This window comes from Lynx rufus, unplaced genomic scaffold (assembly GCF_022079265.1).
Source record: "Lynx rufus isolate CCGP_SWC_20201006 ecotype Redwood Valley unplaced genomic scaffold, mLynRuf1.p SCAF_9, whole genome shotgun sequence".
Lineage (NCBI taxonomy): Eukaryota > Metazoa > Chordata > Mammalia > Carnivora > Felidae > Lynx > Lynx rufus.
Genome location: NW_025814897.1, coordinates 76517142 through 76536974, shown reverse-complemented (window position 1 = coordinate 76536974; position 19833 = coordinate 76517142). Strand labels below are relative to the sequence as shown.

Below are 19833 nucleotides of genomic sequence, written 5' to 3'. Positions count from 1 at the left end.
CAAATTCTCATTACAGAACTGTGTGAAACTGAGGTGGAGAAAGACTAGTTACTGGATTGCTTCCTGTGGCTAAGTAATAGACGCTTCTGTCCACCCTTGGCTAGAGATGTAGTCTTCTAAATTGTGGCTTGGTTTTAGAAGTTTCTGCTCCATTTTCCAATCTTGCATGAGATCTAGGACATTCTTCCCATCCTGCACAGACTGTTGAAATTTAAAGCTCTAACTGGGACTTCCACGCATCGTTGTAGCATTGCAAAATAGTATGGCCACTTTGGAAAATGCAATGGCATTTTCTTATCCAGTTAAACATACGCTTCATAAACAGCCTAGCAATCCCAATGATACATACCCGAAAGAAAACTTGTGTTCATACAAACACCTAGGTGCAAGCATTTTTAGTGGCTTTATACGTAAATGGCCAAAACTCATAACTTGAATGTCTAGTAATTGAGGAATGGATAAACAAACTGTAGTACACCCATACTACAGAATTAGAGTACCATAAAAAAGAATCATTGATGCATATAACATGGGTGAACCTCAACATACATACATATATATATGATTTCATTTATAGAATATTCTGGGAAAGGCAAAACTATAGGGCCAGACAATAGATCAGTGGTTACTAGCCATTCAGGATTAGAAGAGATGAATCAAAAGTGTTACAAGGGAATTTGGGGAGGTTATGGTATTGTCCTTTATCTTGACTATGATGGTGGGTATGTGACTCTATCAATTTTCTAAAACTCAAAACTGCACATTGGAAGGAATGACTTATGCTTTATGTAAATTATACCTTCAATTTTAAAGGAAAAGAAAATCCCAGGACCAAATGGGTTCATCGGTGAATTCTACCAAACACTTAAGTATAATTTAACACCAATCCTTCTCAAACTCTTCCAAATTTGAGTCTTCCCCAAATTCACCAACTAATTTAAGAGGACCAGCATTATCCTATACCAAAATCAGGGAAGAATACTACAAGAAAACTACAGGCCAATAACCCCGATGAATATAGATATAAAAATATATTAACAAGCTGAATTCATGACACATTAAAGAATCATACATCATGATCAAGCAGATTTATCCCTAGAATGCAAAAAATGGTTCAACATATGCTAATCAATAAATGTGACTCATCCTAATAGAATGAGATTTAAAAAATAATATCATCTCATAGATGCAGAAAAAGAATTGACAAAATAGAACTCCCCTTCATAATAAAAAGACTCAGAAAATTGAGCATAGAAGGAATATTCCACCAAAAAACTTTTAGCACTAATCAATGAAGTCAGTAAAGCTGCAGGTTACAAAATCAACATACAAAAATCAGTTGCATTTCCATACACTAACAATGAAATATCTGAAAAATAAAAGAATCTTATTCACAACAGCATCAACAACAGTGTAATACTTAGGAAATTAACCAGAAGGTGAAAAATCTGTACATTGAAAACTATAAGACTTTGATTAAAAAAAAGAAAAAGAAAAAAATTGAAGTAGACATAAATGTAAAGATATCCATATTCATGAATTGGAAGAATATTGTTTAAATATCCATACTACCAAAACCCTTTTACAGACTCAGTGCAATCCCTATCAAAATCTGACTGGCACTTTCAAACAAAAAAGAAAAAAATTGTTTCAAACCACAAAAGACCTAAGAGCCAAAGCAATCAATCCTAAGAAAGAAGAACAAAGCTAAATGCATCACATTTCCTGATTTCAAACTACATTAGACCCTTTATCAATGCAGGGGTTAGTAACTCCTGACTCCCCCAATACTTAACTACTAATAGCCTACGGTTGACTATAGTCCTACCAATAACATAAACAACACATATTTTGTAAGCTTTATGTATTATATACTGTGTTCCTACAATAAAGCTAAAGACAAATGTTAAAATCCTGAGAGAAAATAGACTTACAGTACTGTACTGCATTTATTGAAAAACATCCCTGTGTAAGTAGGCACATGTAGTTCAAACCCCTTCTGTTCAAGAGTCAAATGTAGACTACAAAGGTCTAGTAATCAAAGAAGTATGATACTGGCAAAAAAAAAAAAAAAATAGACCAAAGGAACAGGATCAAGAGCTCAAAAATAAACCGCTGCACATATAATCAACTACTCCTTGACAAATAAGGGAAGAATGGTCTCTTCAACAAATGGTTTTGGGAAAACTGGATAACCGCATTAAGAACAAATTGGATTCCTGTATTACCACTCACAAAAAAATTAAAACAGATTAAAGACTTAAACGCAAGATCTGAAACCATAAAACTCCTAGAAGAAAACAGGGGAAAAGCTCCTTGGCATTGGTCTTGGCAATTATTTTTTGGATAGGACACCAAAAGCATAAGCTATGAAAGCAAAAATTAATAAGTGGATCTACAAACAAAAAGCTTCTACACAGCAAAGGAAACAATCAACAAAATTAAAAGGCATCCTATGGGATGGGAGTAAACATTTGCAAATCAGCAATCTGATAAGAAGTTAATAACCAAAACATATTTAAAAACTCATATGACACAACAGCAAATAAACAAATAAAAGCTGATTATAAAAGGGCAGAGGAACTCAATGGTCATTTTTCCAAAGATGTGCAAACGGTCAATAGGTACATGAGGTGCTCAACAACACTAATCATCTGGGAATGTATATCAAAACCCCAATGAAATATCACTTCACACATATTAAAATGGCTATCATCAGAAAGACAAAAAATAACAAGAGTGAATAAAAAGGAACCCTTGTACACGGTGGAAATATAAACTAGTATAGCTATGGAAATTCCTCAAAAAGTTAAAAATAAAACAACCATACCATCCAGCAATCCCACATCTGGGTGTATTATTGAGTATATAGCCAAAAGAAATTAAAGCACTTCCTCAAAGAGGTATTTTCACCCCTATATTCATTGCCACAATACTCACAACAGATAAAACATAAAAAAATTTAAGTATATGTCAACAGATGAATGGCTAAAAAAGTTGTGGTATATATACAATAGAATACATTCAGCCACGAGGGAAAAAAAATCCTGCCATTGTCAACATTTCCGAATTGACTCGGAGGGCATTATGCAAAATGAAATAAGATAGAGACAAACAAATACTGCATGATACCACTTATACATACTATCCAAAAAAACGTAAATTCAGAGACAGTGGAATGCTGGTTGTCACGGGCTGGGGGAAATGGGGAGATGCTAGTCTAAGTATACAAACTTCCAGATATAACACACATAAGGTCTAGGGATCTAATGTACAACATGGTCATTCTAGTGCCTAATCCTGTATTATGTAATTGAATTTTGCTAAGAGAGTAGGTCTTAAATGATCTCATGACAAGAAATGATAATTATGTAAGATGAGGGAGGTGTTGGTTAATACTGCTGATAATCATTTTGTAACATACAAGTCTATCAAATCTAAAAGTTATACATCTTAAAGTTACAAAGTGTTATAGGTCAAGTATATCTCACTCAAATGGGAATAACAGAAAAGACATTTTCAAATTCTTGGTACTGGCAGACATCCCTCCCTCTGGTTTTCACTTTTCTCCACATATTTGGCCTCTAAGAATTTCCTTTCTTATAAGTGCAATGATGGGTCTTCAAAGATTTTTGTTCCATTTTATCCAACATTTATAGGCATTCTGAAGCAGAATTTTTTAAAATATCTATTCTACCGCAATGCCAGAAGCAAAAGTCTGCCATTCTATTGAAGAACAAGACTTTCTTAAAATTTCATGAAGTTTTTAACTTCTTCATTTTATCAATGTATCCTGTTTCTATAAAGTATAATAACACAGTTATTGTATTACTCTCTTTATAGATAAGAAAAGCAAAAGCTCAGTGTCCATGCACCCCAAGATTCTGAGAATGGAAGCCAATTTGAAGATTATCCTGTCTCCCAGAATTAGGTCATTCAGAAACATGTGGAGGATGATTTACACTATGCATCATCCTATGCAATCTTGAACAAATCACTCAACTCTGCCTAGTTTCAAAGCACCTACTTCATAGATTTGTTCTGACAATTATTCGTGTCAAGCACACAGAAAACTACATGGCAGAAGTAGAAAGAAGTGCTTACTTTGAATAAGCCATGCTTTTGATTGCGTTGACCAAGCCATACATTGCTTCCTGGGGGAAGGTTGGTTTCAGGAGGGTCTATCACACGTTCATAAATCCTGTAGAGGCAAAAAACACAGTTACTAGTGAAGAGGCTCAAAGCAGAACCAAAGGGTATGTATGTTGTTTGAAGCACTCATGGCATTAGCTGCTGGTATGGAGAGATAGAAGCAGTATGTGGCACATTTCAGATTATGGGTAACATGAATGTAGGGATCTACTTCCTGACAACACTTGGACATGTTAACTGGACCTCTGTTGGCTTTCTGTTGTCACCCTTTGGGCAGGGAAAGGAGGAAGAAAACATTTTTAACTGTCTACTTTGAGTAATAAACCTTACACATGCTCTGTGAGTAAAGTGGTCTGATCCACATTTGCAGGTGAGAAAGCTGAGGTTCAGAGAACATAAATGGGTCAACCAAGTTAAGACAGGGAGTAGTAAAGTTGGGATGAGGATCTCCCTCTTCCTGGCTGCAAAGCCCAGGTACACCCCTTTGCACTCTACTCCTCCCTGACTTTGGTTTATCTAGCTGCTCCTCACTTCTACATTCCTCTTAACAGAAGAGTAGTAGTTGCCCACATGACAATATCCTTAGTGCACAAAATCATACAACCAATACTGATTTATTGAGCACTTTTTTTTAATGTTTATTTTTGAGAGAGTGTGTGCGCAAGTGGAGGAGGGTCAGAGAAAAGCCCAAAGTCGGCTCCACACTGACAGCAGTGAGCCTGATGTGGGGCTAGAACTCACAAACCACAAGATCATGACCTGAGCTGAAGTCAGACACTCAACCGACTGAGCCCCCCCAGGCACCTCTTTTGATACAAGCTCCACACAAGGCAACGAGAGATAAAATAAGCCAGACCTACAAAATCCTGCCCTCAAGGAGCAAGAAAAGAAAGTTCTGTACATGAAAACAAAACCTTCCTAAGATATATGAAGACAAATAACTTGGAGGAAGCAACAGCCCCAGAATCTTTGAAGGTACCCACAGAACCTAGTGAACAATGGCATGGTCTCAATTGTTCTGCCCTACTCACAAATCCTGAGATTTTTGCTCTCTTTAGAAACAGTCTCTGCAACCACCAGCTGATCACAGGCCTCCACCTCACCTCTACCAAGTGCCTCTCAACACTGTCTCTGCTGAGAAGGGGAAGGAAGAGTTTGCCTAAGAATTCGACTTATCCTTAGATGCTCAGAAGGTTCTGGATGGGGTGCCATAGAGACCGTACACGAATTTCAATTCCTCCTGATGGTCTATCCTTCCTTGCCCTCTTCAGTACGTGCTCAGAGCAGTTGCGTGAGGAGCCAGCTCCAGGTACTGCCAGAGTAAGGAAGTTCTGACAACTCATCAGGTCTCCGTGCTGGAAGGGAGCTGACTGTCCTCTGCCAAAGAGTGGCACATTCCTCCACTGGTTCTCAAAAGGCAAGAACTGAGAGACCATCCAGTTGAGTCAAGGCCAATGAATGAGTGTGACAGTTGGGAGTCGGGAGCAGTCACACTGCAGCCTTGGAACTTCGCTGTACTGTCCATCACTCCCTTATTCTCCACTAGAAATGTGCTATTTCCTAATAATATATGGAAGGTATTCAATGGAGAAAACTCTAAATATATCAGCTCCATCTCAACTAATTATCTTTCTATTATAAATGGATGCTCAAACATAAGCAAGGAACAATTCTCCCTTAAAAAGGCAGGGTGTGAGGGGCGCCTGGGTGGCGCAGTCGGTTAAGCGTCCGACTTCAGCCAGGTCACGATCTCGCGGTCCGTGAGTTCGAGCCCCGCGTCGGGCTCTGGGCTGATGGCTCAGAGCCTGGAGCCTGTTTCCGATTCTGTGTCTCCCTCTCTCTCTGCCCCTCCCCCGTTCATGCTCTGTCTCTCTCTGTCCCAAAAATAAATAAAAAACGTTGAAAAAAAAATTAAAAAAAAAAAAAAGGCAGGGTGTGTTTTCTCCACAGGAATGCAACCTTTTTCACATGTTAGAATGAACAATTTTAGATGAAACAACCTGTCAAAACTGCTTTAACCGAAGAAGCTGTTATATATCCTCCCTTAAAAAAGGATCTTTTTTTCTAATATTCACAAAAAACTAGGAGCAAGCCAAATTTACAACAAAAGAGAAATGCGTAAATTACAGTAGATCAGCCTGATGTAATTTACTATGGTCATTAAAAGTGACAAATATGCAGGTTGTGAAATATGGGAAAGTATATACAAAATAATTTCCAGTGGAGGAAAGTGGCATGCAAAATTATTTACGAACTATGGAGAGAACAATGCAAAAATTATGTTCCCTGTTGGTGAAGTTCAGAAGAAACCAGAAAGAAATGAAAATCTCTGTATTTAGGTAAAGAGTCAGAAGCATAATTTTCTGTAAGGGTGCTTCACTAACACAATGAAAAACACTGTCAAACTATTTATCTGAACCTTTCATTGTGAAACATTTGCATCTGTTGGAGGAAGAGCTTTCAATTTAATGCTTTCTTTTTGATTTTCGATAGGCCAGAAGGTGAGCTCCAATGAGCAGACGAGGCCCGTAATCACTGGTTTATTAAGTGCATGAAGAAGGATGGATCAAAAAATCAACTTCCATCATGCCTTATCTTCGCAAGCATAATCGCTCCTTCTGCCCTAGAAATACTGGGCCTCAGACGCTTGCTTTCTCAACCATCAGCCCAAAGCAAGGCAGGGACCCTGATGCCTGTATCAAAGGTGTGTGCTGATTTCCAGTGTCACATAGCCCCCATAAGGATCCTCTCCTGATGCCAAGGAAAGTCTGCTGGCTGCTTTCCCACCAGCCTGGACAATTCACTCCAAATGGCAGACCTCACTGGAGAATTCCATGTAGCAGACAGAAACAACGAACTGGATTCAGACATAGCAAAATGAAGAGAGCTTACAGTGTTAAAAAAATAAAAATAAAAATAAAAATACATACCCACACAGGGGACCCTTATGTGGAAAAGCAGACAAACCCAATTTAAGGGACATTCTATAAAATAACTGCCTGTCCTCTTTCAAATGCCCATGTCATGGAAAGTAAAGACTGAGGAACATTTGCCAATTAAAAGAGACCAATGGGACATAAAAAATAAATATGAGACAGAATCCTGGCATGGAGCTGAGAGCAGAAAAAAATAAATCCTATGCCCAAGATTAGTAGGAACTTGGTGATACTGGAACTGTAGATTATATAACAGTATTGTATTGATGTTCAATTTCCTGATTTTGAGGCTTGATCATGTATATTTAAGTGTCTTGTTCTTCACTAATATCCACTGAAGTATTTAAGGGTAGAGTCATGATCTTTGCAACTTCCTCTCAAAGGATTCAAAAGAATGATGTGCTTAAGTACAGACATATGTAAACACATTATGTAGAGAGAGAAAAAACAATCTGGGCAAAGAGTGTATGATTTTTTGTGCCATTCTTAATAGTTTCTTTTAATATTAAAATTATTTTAAAATATGGGGCCCCTGAGTGGCTCAGTCTGGTTAAGCGTCCGACTTCGGCTCAGGCCATGATCTCATGGTTCGTGAGTTCGAGCCCCACATTGGGCTCTGGGCTGACAGCTCAGAGCCTGGAGCCCGCTTCAGATTCTGTGTCTCCCTCTGTCTGTCTCTCCGCTGCTTGCACTCTGTCTCTCGCATTGTCTCAAAAATAAACAAACATTAAAAAAAATTTTTTAAGTTATTTTAAAATAGTTTCGAGACTACGGCAAAAAAGCCAAAGGGTTGTAATGTATACAAACTAAAAATACACACATTTAGAACAATTTTATAGCTATTAGCCAAAGACACATACAAATTTAAAGCCTCACATAAGGTATGTGGTAGTGTTTTCCTAAAGGAAAGGCAAAGGGAGGAAAAAGTGAACGAGTGAAAGATGAATGACTGAATGAAGCAAAAGTATTGTGCAGACTACTGCTTTGATAACACATCATAAACTAAGAAATAAAATGATCACATCCCTATCTATTCCTCTTTTACAAAAGGAATTATGCCACCAACATGCCAAATATAATCAGAATCTTCACAGAAGGGCCGACCCCAGGGGTAGGGTTTAGGTGGGCTGGCTCATGCAGATAGGGCACAGTGATCTGTGATCTGTCACTTAAATCTAGGATCACCCAATTCAAATGAAAAGTCAAAGCTAATAGAGTGAACTCCTTGGTTTCCAATGTTGTCAGGAAATGGAAACTTGATATTCTAGTATTTTGTTTAATGAGGTCTCCTTCACATCAGTATCGGATTGTCTATCATCTGTGTGACACCGTGTTGGCTACGGGAACCCACACGGCAAAATTAATGTGGCCAAGTCCTTGTCCTCGGGTCAAATGCCTGAGCCAGGAAGACAGCATGCATGCACACACGTTATTCAGTGAAGTGCAATGATCTATGAAAGCAGAGAGAAAAACAGATTGCTGTCTGCCATAGTCAGAAAACACTTTCAAAGGCGGAAACACTGGAGCTCAGGTTTGAACGGAAAACAAAGTGGAGCTAACACACAGACAGAAAAAGCCAGCACTTCTACAGGCACTTAACGTGTACCCAACTTCTTTTCCCCTACAAATTCATTCAAAGAACATTCATTTCTGTTTAACCTTTTTAAAGTTGTACAGCCAAGTAACAGCTTATTTAGATACTAAAATGTAGATTAAAAACAATTTTTGGACCAAGTGTATTTTCTATGATATCCTAAAATTTCAGTATTTTCATTTAGTTTTAAAATATTCATTAGCTTCTTTTAAATGCTTTCAACCCATAAATCAAACTTTTCTATATTACTCTAAATTCTAAGCAAGCATCCTACGATCTTTTACATTCTTCAAAAATAGGTAATTCTCTGACATTTACACAGGTTTGACTTCTGTTGAAAGTTCATCATAAATTCATGTAAGACTGGAAAAAGATTCAGCAAAGAGAGGTAGATGATTTGCAAAGTTATTACAGTGTGTGTGGATACACAACCACTAACCCAATACCAACAAAAAATACACTTCCTTTTTTAGGAGTAAAATATGACAGGCTGCTATTCCTAACACTTTTGCTTAGTCCAGTACTAGGCACATTCCTAGAACACTTGGCACCTGAACTGGTTTTAGTCAATCTATAGGAAAGGTTTCTGGGAAAATGAAAATAGCAGCAATGAGCAGGGGCCCGCACTCTAAATTCTTATTTCAGACTGTCCTCATGCATCCTTATCAAAATATGTATCCTGGAATATTACTCAGCCATCAAAAAGAAATCTTGCCATTTTCAATAATGTGGATGAAGCTAGAATGTATTATGCCAAGTGAAATAAGTCAATCAGAGAAAGACAAATACCATATGATTTGACTCATATGGGCAATTTAAGAATTAAAACAGATGAACATATGGGAAGCAGGGGGAGAGGAAAGAGGGAAACAAACCACAAGAGACTCTTAACTACAGAGAACCAACAGAGCTGGAGGGAAGTAGGTGGGAGATGGGCTAGAAAGGAGATGGGTATTAAAGGCACTTGTGATGAGCAATGGATGTTGCATTTAAGCGATTTATCACTGAATTCTGCTCTTGAAACCAATATTGCACTAGATGTCAACTAAAATTTAAAATATAGATAGATAGCAAGAAAGCAAGCAAGCAAGCAAGAATCTTTATCCTGACTGCCCTATATGTTAGTTCTTCACCAATCTCTGAGACTTTCCCCACCTGGATGACCCATGTGGCCCTACACTCCAGCATTTCAACATAGGACCACATACCTCACACTACTCACTCGAGTCTCTACGATTTTGGTCCTGGCTGAGCCTGCTTTCTCAGACCTCCATGCCAAGGAAGAAGGAATTGGTCTTTGCTGGTACCTCTAGGCCCAGCACTTTCACCCTCAAGTGGCACCTGCGCTTCCTAACTGCTACAATCGCTAAACATCTGCTGCGTGTGCAGTAAATAAAACCCCCAACACAACATTCTTGCACCTGCTCAGTGGTCTCCTTCACCTGGACCTTCCCTGAACATCCTATATAAAGTAGCTACTAACTGCTAATCACTTAGCTTATTCTCTTATCAAAGCAAGTAAGTCTCCAAAATTGTTGTAGCTCTTTGCTGAATGACTGTCTCCTCCTACCAGAAGCAAGAAAATCTTGAAAGCAGGGACCTTATCAGTCTTATTTAAGTCAGTATACCTAGTATCTGGAAGAGGGATAGTCAAAGTAAGGGCTTACTCCATCTATTTATTTATTGAATAAATGAATTCTCCCTAATACTATCTTCAGAATAGGAGGGCTATAGTTATACAAGTGCTACAGTAATACAGCCCAGAGATCATGATGAGCAATGAATGCATGAAACTAAGTAATATAGACTGAAAACTCAGGTGGTCAAGTGACATCTTTCTGCAGATAATATAGTTACTGGAAACAAGTGAAACATCATGACCCTTTTCAAGGGTCTTCCTCCACCAATCCCCAGTTCATGAGATCTACACAAGGCAGCCAAAAGAGCAAGATGAACCCCTCTCAGCTTTTCATCCACAAAAAAGATTGGGATAGCAAGTTTGAACCATAGGGCAGATCACTAACAGGAAAGCCAGACAGAAGAATAGGAGAAATAGTAATGTGAAAATTAATTAGGTCAAGCACAGTCCTTTTAATAAGCACATGATTTACTGCTTAAATCGACTGCATTATAATCGGTTCAAATTAGTTCACGTTCCCATAGGCTATCCGACACAAATAATGTATTTACTCTGCAATCATCTAAAATCTACCCTCCTTTATGGCTAAAGAAAACCCAATTCCCATTTAGTCATGTTTGTAGGCCCTGCACTCAAATGAGATCCTGCCTCTTAAGCTATATGCGGAGAATTATGGGAATTTTGCATGCCATTAGTACATATTGGTATTTTAACATGTATCTAATTTCTAATACAATACCATGCAAAATTAAACATCCAGTCAAACATAAAAACTGCTTGAGAGGAATGAACAATGCAAAGAGTAACTGACACTCCTTGTCAAAGTCACTCACTGAATCAAGGGCTCACATCAGAAATTTTCTTCACAAGGTACAACCTCTCTTTATTCATGACTTTGGTTAAGAATGCAAGTGTCCCATCCACTTAAAAGATCAGTCAATGTTCTATGAAGAACTCGATTTTCTGTTAACAGATAAAACCCTCAGAGTTCTATACAAAGCAATGCAGTGGTTCAACAATACTACTTATGAAGGAATATTGAATTTCTATTTACCTGGATGAAGAAAGACCTCTGAAGGGACAGCAGGGTACCTTTCCCAATTATATACAAGAATTCATTTCCAATGTAAACCATGTGAATCGACGTGTATTATGCCACTGTTTAATAAGACAATATGAAGCCCAAATGGCATGCTAAATGAAGCAGTTTATCTTGGGCTTTGCCTTGAATTCAAGAACGTTCACACTCTTCCTCAAGAAGAAAGTTGCAATGACCTTCCCTTGCTAGACAGAGCCTCATCCTCCCCTGCCTCTTAGCTGGCACTAGTGAATACCAAGGCACTTTTTGGAGAAAGTTCCCTATAGAGAAAACAAGGCAATTCCCATGCTGTTCCCCTCCTCACTAAAAGGTGGGGAATGACCTTGCACAGGAGGCTAAGTCCCTCTTTGGTCTTATGGTAAGAAAGGCATAATACAACCTTTCCAGTCTTCACATCATAGGGCAAATGTGAGAACAGATTTCTTCATGTAGACTGGGGGGAAAAAAAAGGCATCTATACTATCATTAGCAGTATTCTTGGCCCTGACAATTGCTGAGCATTCATGGAAATCTACAAAATACTTCCTCAAAACTTAACTTGACAGGAGTGTCTGCCAACTGCGTACATTGGTGAGCTACTTGTTGAATTTCCATGTCAGGTTGTCTGGCTGTTAATTATGTGCTAATATGGAATACATATCACACAGGGATTTGTACCAAAAACAACAACAAAAACCATGAAATGAAAGGAATGCCCCAAAAGAGGAGCTCTGCAGTCTCCTCCTACCCATCTGTTTAGCAAAAACAGCTGACAACAAATGACTAGATTAAAAAATACACCTCTGGCATTATACAGGAGAAAACAGACTAGACAGGGAGATGGATTATAGAAATGAATAGAGTATGCCCCCAACATGTAAGAACTGAGTTCCGAGCTAAATCCATACAGAGCTCAGGAGCAAGGACAGTAGCAGGGCTCAGCAGGTTTCCAAACTGTTCCTTGCCAGCTGACCGCAGAGTAAATACAAATGCAAACAAAAAAGAGGCAGCAAAGTTGAAATCTGGAAGGAGATACCTTTGTTGTGGTAAATAAGGAAGGCAACAGTTCAAATTAAATTAACAAATACTTCTGGGAGACTTTGCCAGAAAAAGTCTCTCCAGAGAGAGGAGAGGTCTTCCCAGAGACAACCAAGTCCTCAGGTGACCTGCTTCATCCACTTAGAAAACATGTATCAAATTCATCCCTTTTCTGGGTTATTATCCAAAATATATGAAGAATGTCTATAACTCAAAAACGAAACAATAAAGCAATAACGAGATGGGTGGCAGACACGAATAGACATTTTTTCAAAGAAAACCCAGAGATGCCAAACAGACACCTGAAAAGATACTCAACATCACTCATCACGGAAGCGCAAATCAGAACCACAATGTGATCATCTCACACCTGTCAGAATGGCTAAAGTCAAAAATAAATAACAAAAGTTGGCAAAGATATGGAGAAAAAGGAACCCTCATGCACTAGTGGTGGGAATGTAAAACGGTGCTGGCATTGAGGAAAACAGTATGGAGACCCCTCAAAAAATTAAAAATAGAATTTCCATATGATTTAATAATTCCACTGCTGAGTATTTACCCCCAAAAAATGAAAACACTAATTCAAAAAGATACATGCACCCCCTGTGTTTATTGTACCATTATTAACAATAGTCAAAATATGAAATCGACTGAGGTGTTTAAGCACAGATGAGAAAAGAATATGTGGTATAGGGAGTTAAGATGCAGAAGTGCAGGACCCTGGGCTTTCCTCATCCCTCAAACACAACCGTATTGAGGTCGTATCACTTGGAACACCAGAGAAATCGATCTGTGGAGTGGCAGAAGTGTCTGCATAGTTGGAGGGAGACAGAGGGGCGGGTGCCAGGGGCATGGAAGTGAATGGGGGGAGGGAGAAAAATGGCAGTGCCGCAGAGAGGAGGGAACCTTTTCTGTGGAGAGACAAAAGAGAGAAAAAGAGAGGGGTTGAGAAAGGGCAGCACTGAGTTCGCACAAGAGGAAAATATCTCTAGACCACGGACTGGGGAATGAGAAGTAGTGAACATCACAGATATTTTGTGTGTGTGTGTGTGTGTGTGTGAAGTGTTTAGAGCTCAAACTCTGAGGTTTTGGGAGTTTAAGAGTTTCTCTGGAGCAGAGCTATGGTGCGCACCCCTGGGGAGGAGGGAGCTGATCCCAGAGTGCACAATGTGGTGTAAACACCTCCATGACACACTGGGAGAGAACATTCCCCTGCTTCCTGGAGTACTTTTCGAAGAAAGTATAGAGCCTCCCCAAGGATAAAAGACCCTGCAGGCACCAGCAAAAGGCCTTTCATTGTCAGGGGACAGAGGCACATCAAGAGAGACGATAACCTTTCCTGCTTTTAGTGGTGCTACACATGGATTCCACACACTGTGCAGGTGTATTTTCGGGGACAATGGACATTAGACACAGTGCAGAAAGGCTCTACCCCAGAGGAGGCAGCAGACTGCATGGTGCCTGGTCCATTAAATCTCACACACAGGAGGGGCGCCTGGGTGGCTTAGTCAGTTAAATGTCTGACTCTGGCTCAAATCATGATCTCACGGTTTTTGAGTTCGAGCCCCGCATCAAGCTCAGTGCTGACAGCTTGGAGCCTGGAGCCTGCCTGAGATTCTATGTCTCCCTTTCTCTGTCTCCCACTGCTCGTGTTCGTTCATTCTCTCTCTCTCTCTCTCTCTCCCTTCCTCCCTCCCTCCCTCCCTCCCTCCCTCTCAAAATAATAAACATAAAAAAGAAAAGAAAAAGAAAAGAAAAAAAAACAAGAGAGTTATGCCACAAGGCAAGCTGACTGCCCTTGCTATTCTGTGAGGGCTGCCTGAATACTGAGGGGTTGAGATCCCCGGTCTGGGGACCAAAGACTGGGGTGGCGTCATTTTCACCCCAACAGCAACCCAGTGGGGCTTCAGAAAGCAGCACAGCAGCCCCCAGTGGAAGCAGGAACTGCTTACACCAAACCCTGCCCCGCATCCCCCCTCTTGCTCCATGCCTGGCAACTGTTTGTTTACTGGAGCAAGACTGACTCTGAACCAATGCAGTGGGCCTCTCCTCCACAAACAGGTATAAGCAATATATCTGAACAAAAATTTAGAATAACTTTCGTAAGACTATTAGCTGGGCTTGAAAAAAGCATAGAAGATGCCAGAGAACCCTTGCTGCAGAGATCAAAGACCTAAAAACTAGTCTGGCTGAAATTTAAAAAGAAAAAAATGCTGTAACTGAGAGGTAAAAACCATCTGGATACAGTCACAACAAGGACTGAAGAAGCAGAGGAGAGAATAGGAGATAACAGAAGATAAAATTATGGAAAATAATGAAGCTGAAAAAGGGGGGAAAGGAAATTATTGGATCATAAGGAGAAATTTAGAGAACTTGTTAATTCCATGAAACAAATCAATATCCATATCGTAGGAGTCCTAGAAGAAGAAACATAGCAAAAACAGACAGAAGGTTTATTTGAACCAATTATTGCTAAAAACTGCACTCACCTGGGGAAGTCCAACAGGCAGAGAGAACTCCCGGTCAAAATCAACATAAACAGGTCAACACCATGACATGAAACTTTCAAAATACAGAGATAAAGAATGAAATCTGAAAGCAGGTAGGGACAAAAGGTCCTTAACCTACAAGAGTAGACACATAAGGATAGCAGCAGACCTGTCCACTGAAATAGGGCAGGACAGAAGGGACTGGAAGAAAATATTTAATGTGCTGAATGGGAAAATATGCAGCCAAAAATTCTTTATCTGGGAGCCTATCAGTCAGTAAGAAGGAGAGATAGAGTTTCCCCAAACAAAAAATATAGGAGTTTTTGGGTACTAAACCAGCCCCGCAAGACATTTTAAGAGGAACTAGAAAAGACCAGAGAATATCAGCAGAAACACCAACTCTACAGGTAACACAATGACACTAAATTCCTATCTTTGAATAATCACTCTGAATGTGAATGGACTAAATGCTCCAATCAAGACAGAGTATCAGAATGCATAAAAAAAAACAAGATCTACGTGCTGTCTACAGAGACTCTTTTTAGACCTAAAGACACCTGCAGATTAAAAGTGAGGGAATGGAGAACCATCTGTCATGCGAATGGACATCAAAATAAAGCCACAGTAGCCATATTAATACCAGACAAACTAGATTTTAAAACACAGACTGTAACAAGAGACAAAGAAGGGAATTATATCATAATTAAGGGGTCTATCAAGATCTAACAACTGTAAGAATTTATAACCCCAACTTGAAAGCACCCAAATATATAAATCCATTAATAACAAAGCAACTCATTGATAAAGTCCCCTAATATTATGGTATTATTAAAACCCCACTTAACAGCAATAGACAGATCACCTGAGCAGAAAATCAACAAGGAAACAATGGCTCTGAAAGACACACTGGATCAGATGGATTTAACATATATATTCAGGACATTTCATCCTAAAACAGCAGAATACATTCTTCTCAAGTGTACACGGAACATTCTCCAGAACAGACCACATATCAGGTCACAAATCAGCCCTCAACAGGTACAGAAAGATCATACCATGCGTATTTTCAGATCAAAATGCTATAAAACTGGAAATCAACCTTATGAAAAAAGTTTGGGAAGTCCTCAAATACATTGAGGTTAAACAACATCTACTAAAGAATGAATGGATTAACCAGGGAATTAAATAATTAAAAAATACATGGAGGCAAATGAAAATGACAACACAACAGTCCAAACCCTTTGGGATGCAGCAAAGGCAGTCCTAAGAGGAAAGTGCACTGCAATTGAGGCCTATCTCAAGAAGCAAGAAAAGTCCAAAATATACAACCTAACCTTAACACCTAAAGGAGCTAGAAAGGAGCATCAAATAAAGCCTAAAGCCAGCAGAAGAAGGAAAAGAACAAAGATGAGAACAAAAATAAATAATATAGAAACAAACAAAAACAACAAATCAATGAAACTAAATGCTGGATTGTTTTTTAAAAAATAAGCAAAATAGGAAGATGGCGGCGTAGGAGGACGCTGGGCTCACCGCGCGTCCTGCTGATCACTTAGATTCCACCTACACCTGCCTAAATAACCCAGAAAACCGCCAGAGGATTAGCAGAACAGAGTCACCGGACCCAAGTGCAGACGAGAGGCCCACGGAAGAGGGTAGGAAGGGCGGCGAGGCGGTGCGCGCTCCACGGACTGGCGGGAGGGAGCCGGGGCGGAGGGGCGGCTCGCCGGCCAAGCAGAGCCCCCGAGTCCGGCTTGCAAAAGCGGAGGGGCCTGACGGACTGTGTTCCGACAGCAAGCGCGACTTAGCGTCTGGGAGGTCATAAGTTAACAGCTCTGCTCGGAAAGCGGGAAGGCTGGAGGACAAAGGGAGGGTGAGCTGCGGAGCCCCCGGACGACAGAGCTCAGTTTGGCGGGGAACAAAGGCGCTCTCCAGCGCCATCTCCCCCGCCCATCCCCCAGCCAAAATCCCAAAGGGAACCGGCTCCGGCCAGGGAAATTGCTCGCTCCGCGCGAACACCCAACTCTGTGCTTCTGCGGAGCCAAACCTCCGGCAGCGATCTGACTCCCACCGGCTGCACAGGGCCCCTCCTGAAGTGGATCACCTAAGGAGAAGCGAGCTAAGCCTGCCCCCCCTGCCGCCGTGCACCTTGCCTTCCCACCCCAGCTAATACGCCAGATCCCCAGCATCACAAGCCTGGCAGTGTGCAAGTAGCCCAGACGGGCCACGCCACCCCACAGTGAATCCCGCCCCTAGGAGAGGGGAAGAGAAGGCACACACCAGTCTGACTGTGGCCCCAGCGGTGGGCTGGGGGCAGACATCAGGTCGGACTGCGGCCCCGCCCACCAACTCCAGTTATACACCACAGCACAGGGGAAGTGCCCTGCAGGCCCTCACCACACCAGGGACTATCCAAAATGACCAAGCGGAAGAATTCCCCCCAGAAGAATCTCCAGGAAATAACAACAGCTAATGAGCTGATCAAAAAGGATTTAAATAATATAACAGAAAGTGAATTTAGAATAATAGTCATAAAATTAATCGCTGGGCTGGAAAACAGCATACAGGACAGCAGAGAATCTCTTGCTACAGACATCAGGGGACTAATGAACAGTCACGAGGAGCTGAAAAACGCTTTAAAGGAAATGGAAAACAAAATGCAAACCGCCACAGCTCGGATGGAAGAGGCAGAGGAGAGAATAGGTGAACTAGAAGATAAAGTTATGGAAAAAGAGGAAGCTGAGAAAAAGAGAGATAAAAAAATCCAGGAGTATGAGGGGAAAATTAGAGAACTAAGTGATACACTAAAAAGAAATAATTTACGCATAATTGGTATCCCAGAGGAGGAAGAGAGAGGGAAAGGTGCTGAAGGGGTACTTGAAGAAATCATAGCTGAGAACTTCCCTGAACTGGGGAAGGAAAAAGGCATTGAAATCCAAGAGGCACAGAGAACTCCCTTCAGACGTAACTTGAATCGATCTTCTGCACGACATATCATAGTGAAACTGGCAAAATACAAGGATAAAGAGAAAATTCTGAAAGCAGCAAGGGGCAAACGTGCCCTCACATATAAAGGGAGACCTATAAGACTCGTGACTGATCTCTCTTTTGAAACTTGGCAGGCCAGAAAGAATTGGCACGAGATTTTCAGGGTGCTAGACAGCAAAAATATGCAGCCAAGAATCCTTTATCCAGCAAGTCTGTCATTTAGAATAGAAGGAGAGATAAAGGTCTTCCCAAACAAACAAAAACTGAAGGAATTTGTCACCACTAAACCAGCCCTACAAGAGATCCTAAGGGGGACCCTGTGAGACAAAGTACCAGAGACATCACTACAAGCATAAAACATACAGACATCACAATGACTCTAAACCCGTATCTTTCTATAATAACACTGAATGTAAATGGATTAAATGCGCCAACCAAAAGACATAGGGTATCAGAATGGATAAAAAAACAAGACCCATCTATTTGCTGTCTACAAGAGACTCATTTTAGACCTGAAGACACCTTTAGATTGAGAGTGAGGGGATGGAGAACTATTTATCATGCTACTGGAAGCCAGAAGAAAGCTGGAGTAGCCATACTTATATCAGACAAACTAGACTTTAAATTAAAGGCTGTAACAAGAGATGAAGAAGGACATTATATAATAGTTACAGGGTCTATCCATCAGGAAGAGCTAACAATTATAAATGTCTATGCGCCGAATACCGGAGCCCCCAAATATATAAAACAATTACTCATAAACATAAGCAACCTTATTGATAAGAATGTGGTAATTGCTGGGGACTTTAACACCCCACTTACAGAAATGGATAGATCATCTAGACACACGGTCAATAAAGAAACAAGGGCCCTGAATGAGACACTGGATCAGATGGACTTGACAGATATATTTAGAACTCTGCATCCCAAAGCAACAGAATATACTTTCTTCTCGAGTGCACATGGAACATTCTCCAAGATAGATCATATACTGGGTCACAAATCAGCCCTTCATAAGTTTACAAGAATTGAAATTATACCATGCATACTTTCAGACCACAATGCTATGAAGCTTGAAGTCAACCACAGGAAAAAGTCTGGAAAACCTCCAAAAGCATGGAGGTTAAAGAACACCCTACTCACGAATGAGTGGGTCAACCAGGCAATTAGAGAAGAAATCAAAAAATATATGGAAACAAACGAAAATGAAAATACAACAATCCAAACGCTTTGGGACGCAGCGAAGGCAGTCCTGAGAGGAAAATACATCGCAATCCAGGCCTATCTCAAGAAACAAGAAAAATCCCAAATACAAAATCTAACAGCACACCTAAAGGAAATAGAAGCAGAACAGCAAAGGCAGCCTAAACCCAGCAGAAGAAGAGAAATAATAAAGATCAGAGCAGAAATAAACAATATAGAATCTAAAAAAACTGTAGAGCAGATCAACGAAACCAAGAGTTGGTTTTTTGAAAAAATAAACAAAATTGACAAACCTCTAGCCAGGCTTCTCAAAAAGAAAAGGGAGATGACCCAAATAGATAAAATCATGAATGAAAATGGAATTATTACAACCAATCCCTCAGAGATACAAACAATTATCAGGGAATACTATGAAAAATTATATGCCAACAAATTGGACAACCTGGAAGAAATGGACAAATTCCTGAACACCCACACTCTTCCAAAACTCAATCAGGAGGAAATAGAAAGCTTGAACAGACCCATAACCAGCGAAGAAATTGAATCGGTTATCAAAAATCTCCCAACAAATAAGAGTCCAGGACCAGATGGCTTCCCAGGGGAGTTCTACCAGACGTTTAAAGCAGAGATAATACCTATCCTTCTCAAGCTATTCCAAGAAATAGAAAGGGAAGGAAAACTTCCAGACTCATTCTATGAAGCCAGTATTACTTTGA

At 40.2% G+C, this 19833-nt stretch overlaps 1 protein-coding gene across 3 annotated transcripts in view; it reads right to left on the bottom strand.

Moving 5' to 3' along the window:
- The window catches only part of NELL1 (neural EGFL like 1), an 896605-nt gene that overhangs the window by 716183 nt on the left and 160589 nt on the right, over window positions 1-19833 (bottom strand). For all 3 annotated transcript variants that reach the window (XM_047071414.1, XM_047071415.1, XM_047071416.1), the window contains one exon: window positions 4105-4201. In XM_047071414.1, coding sequence (XP_046927370.1) covers window positions 4105-4201 — 97 coding nt within the window. The remainder of the gene's footprint in view (window positions 1-4104; window positions 4202-19833) is intronic.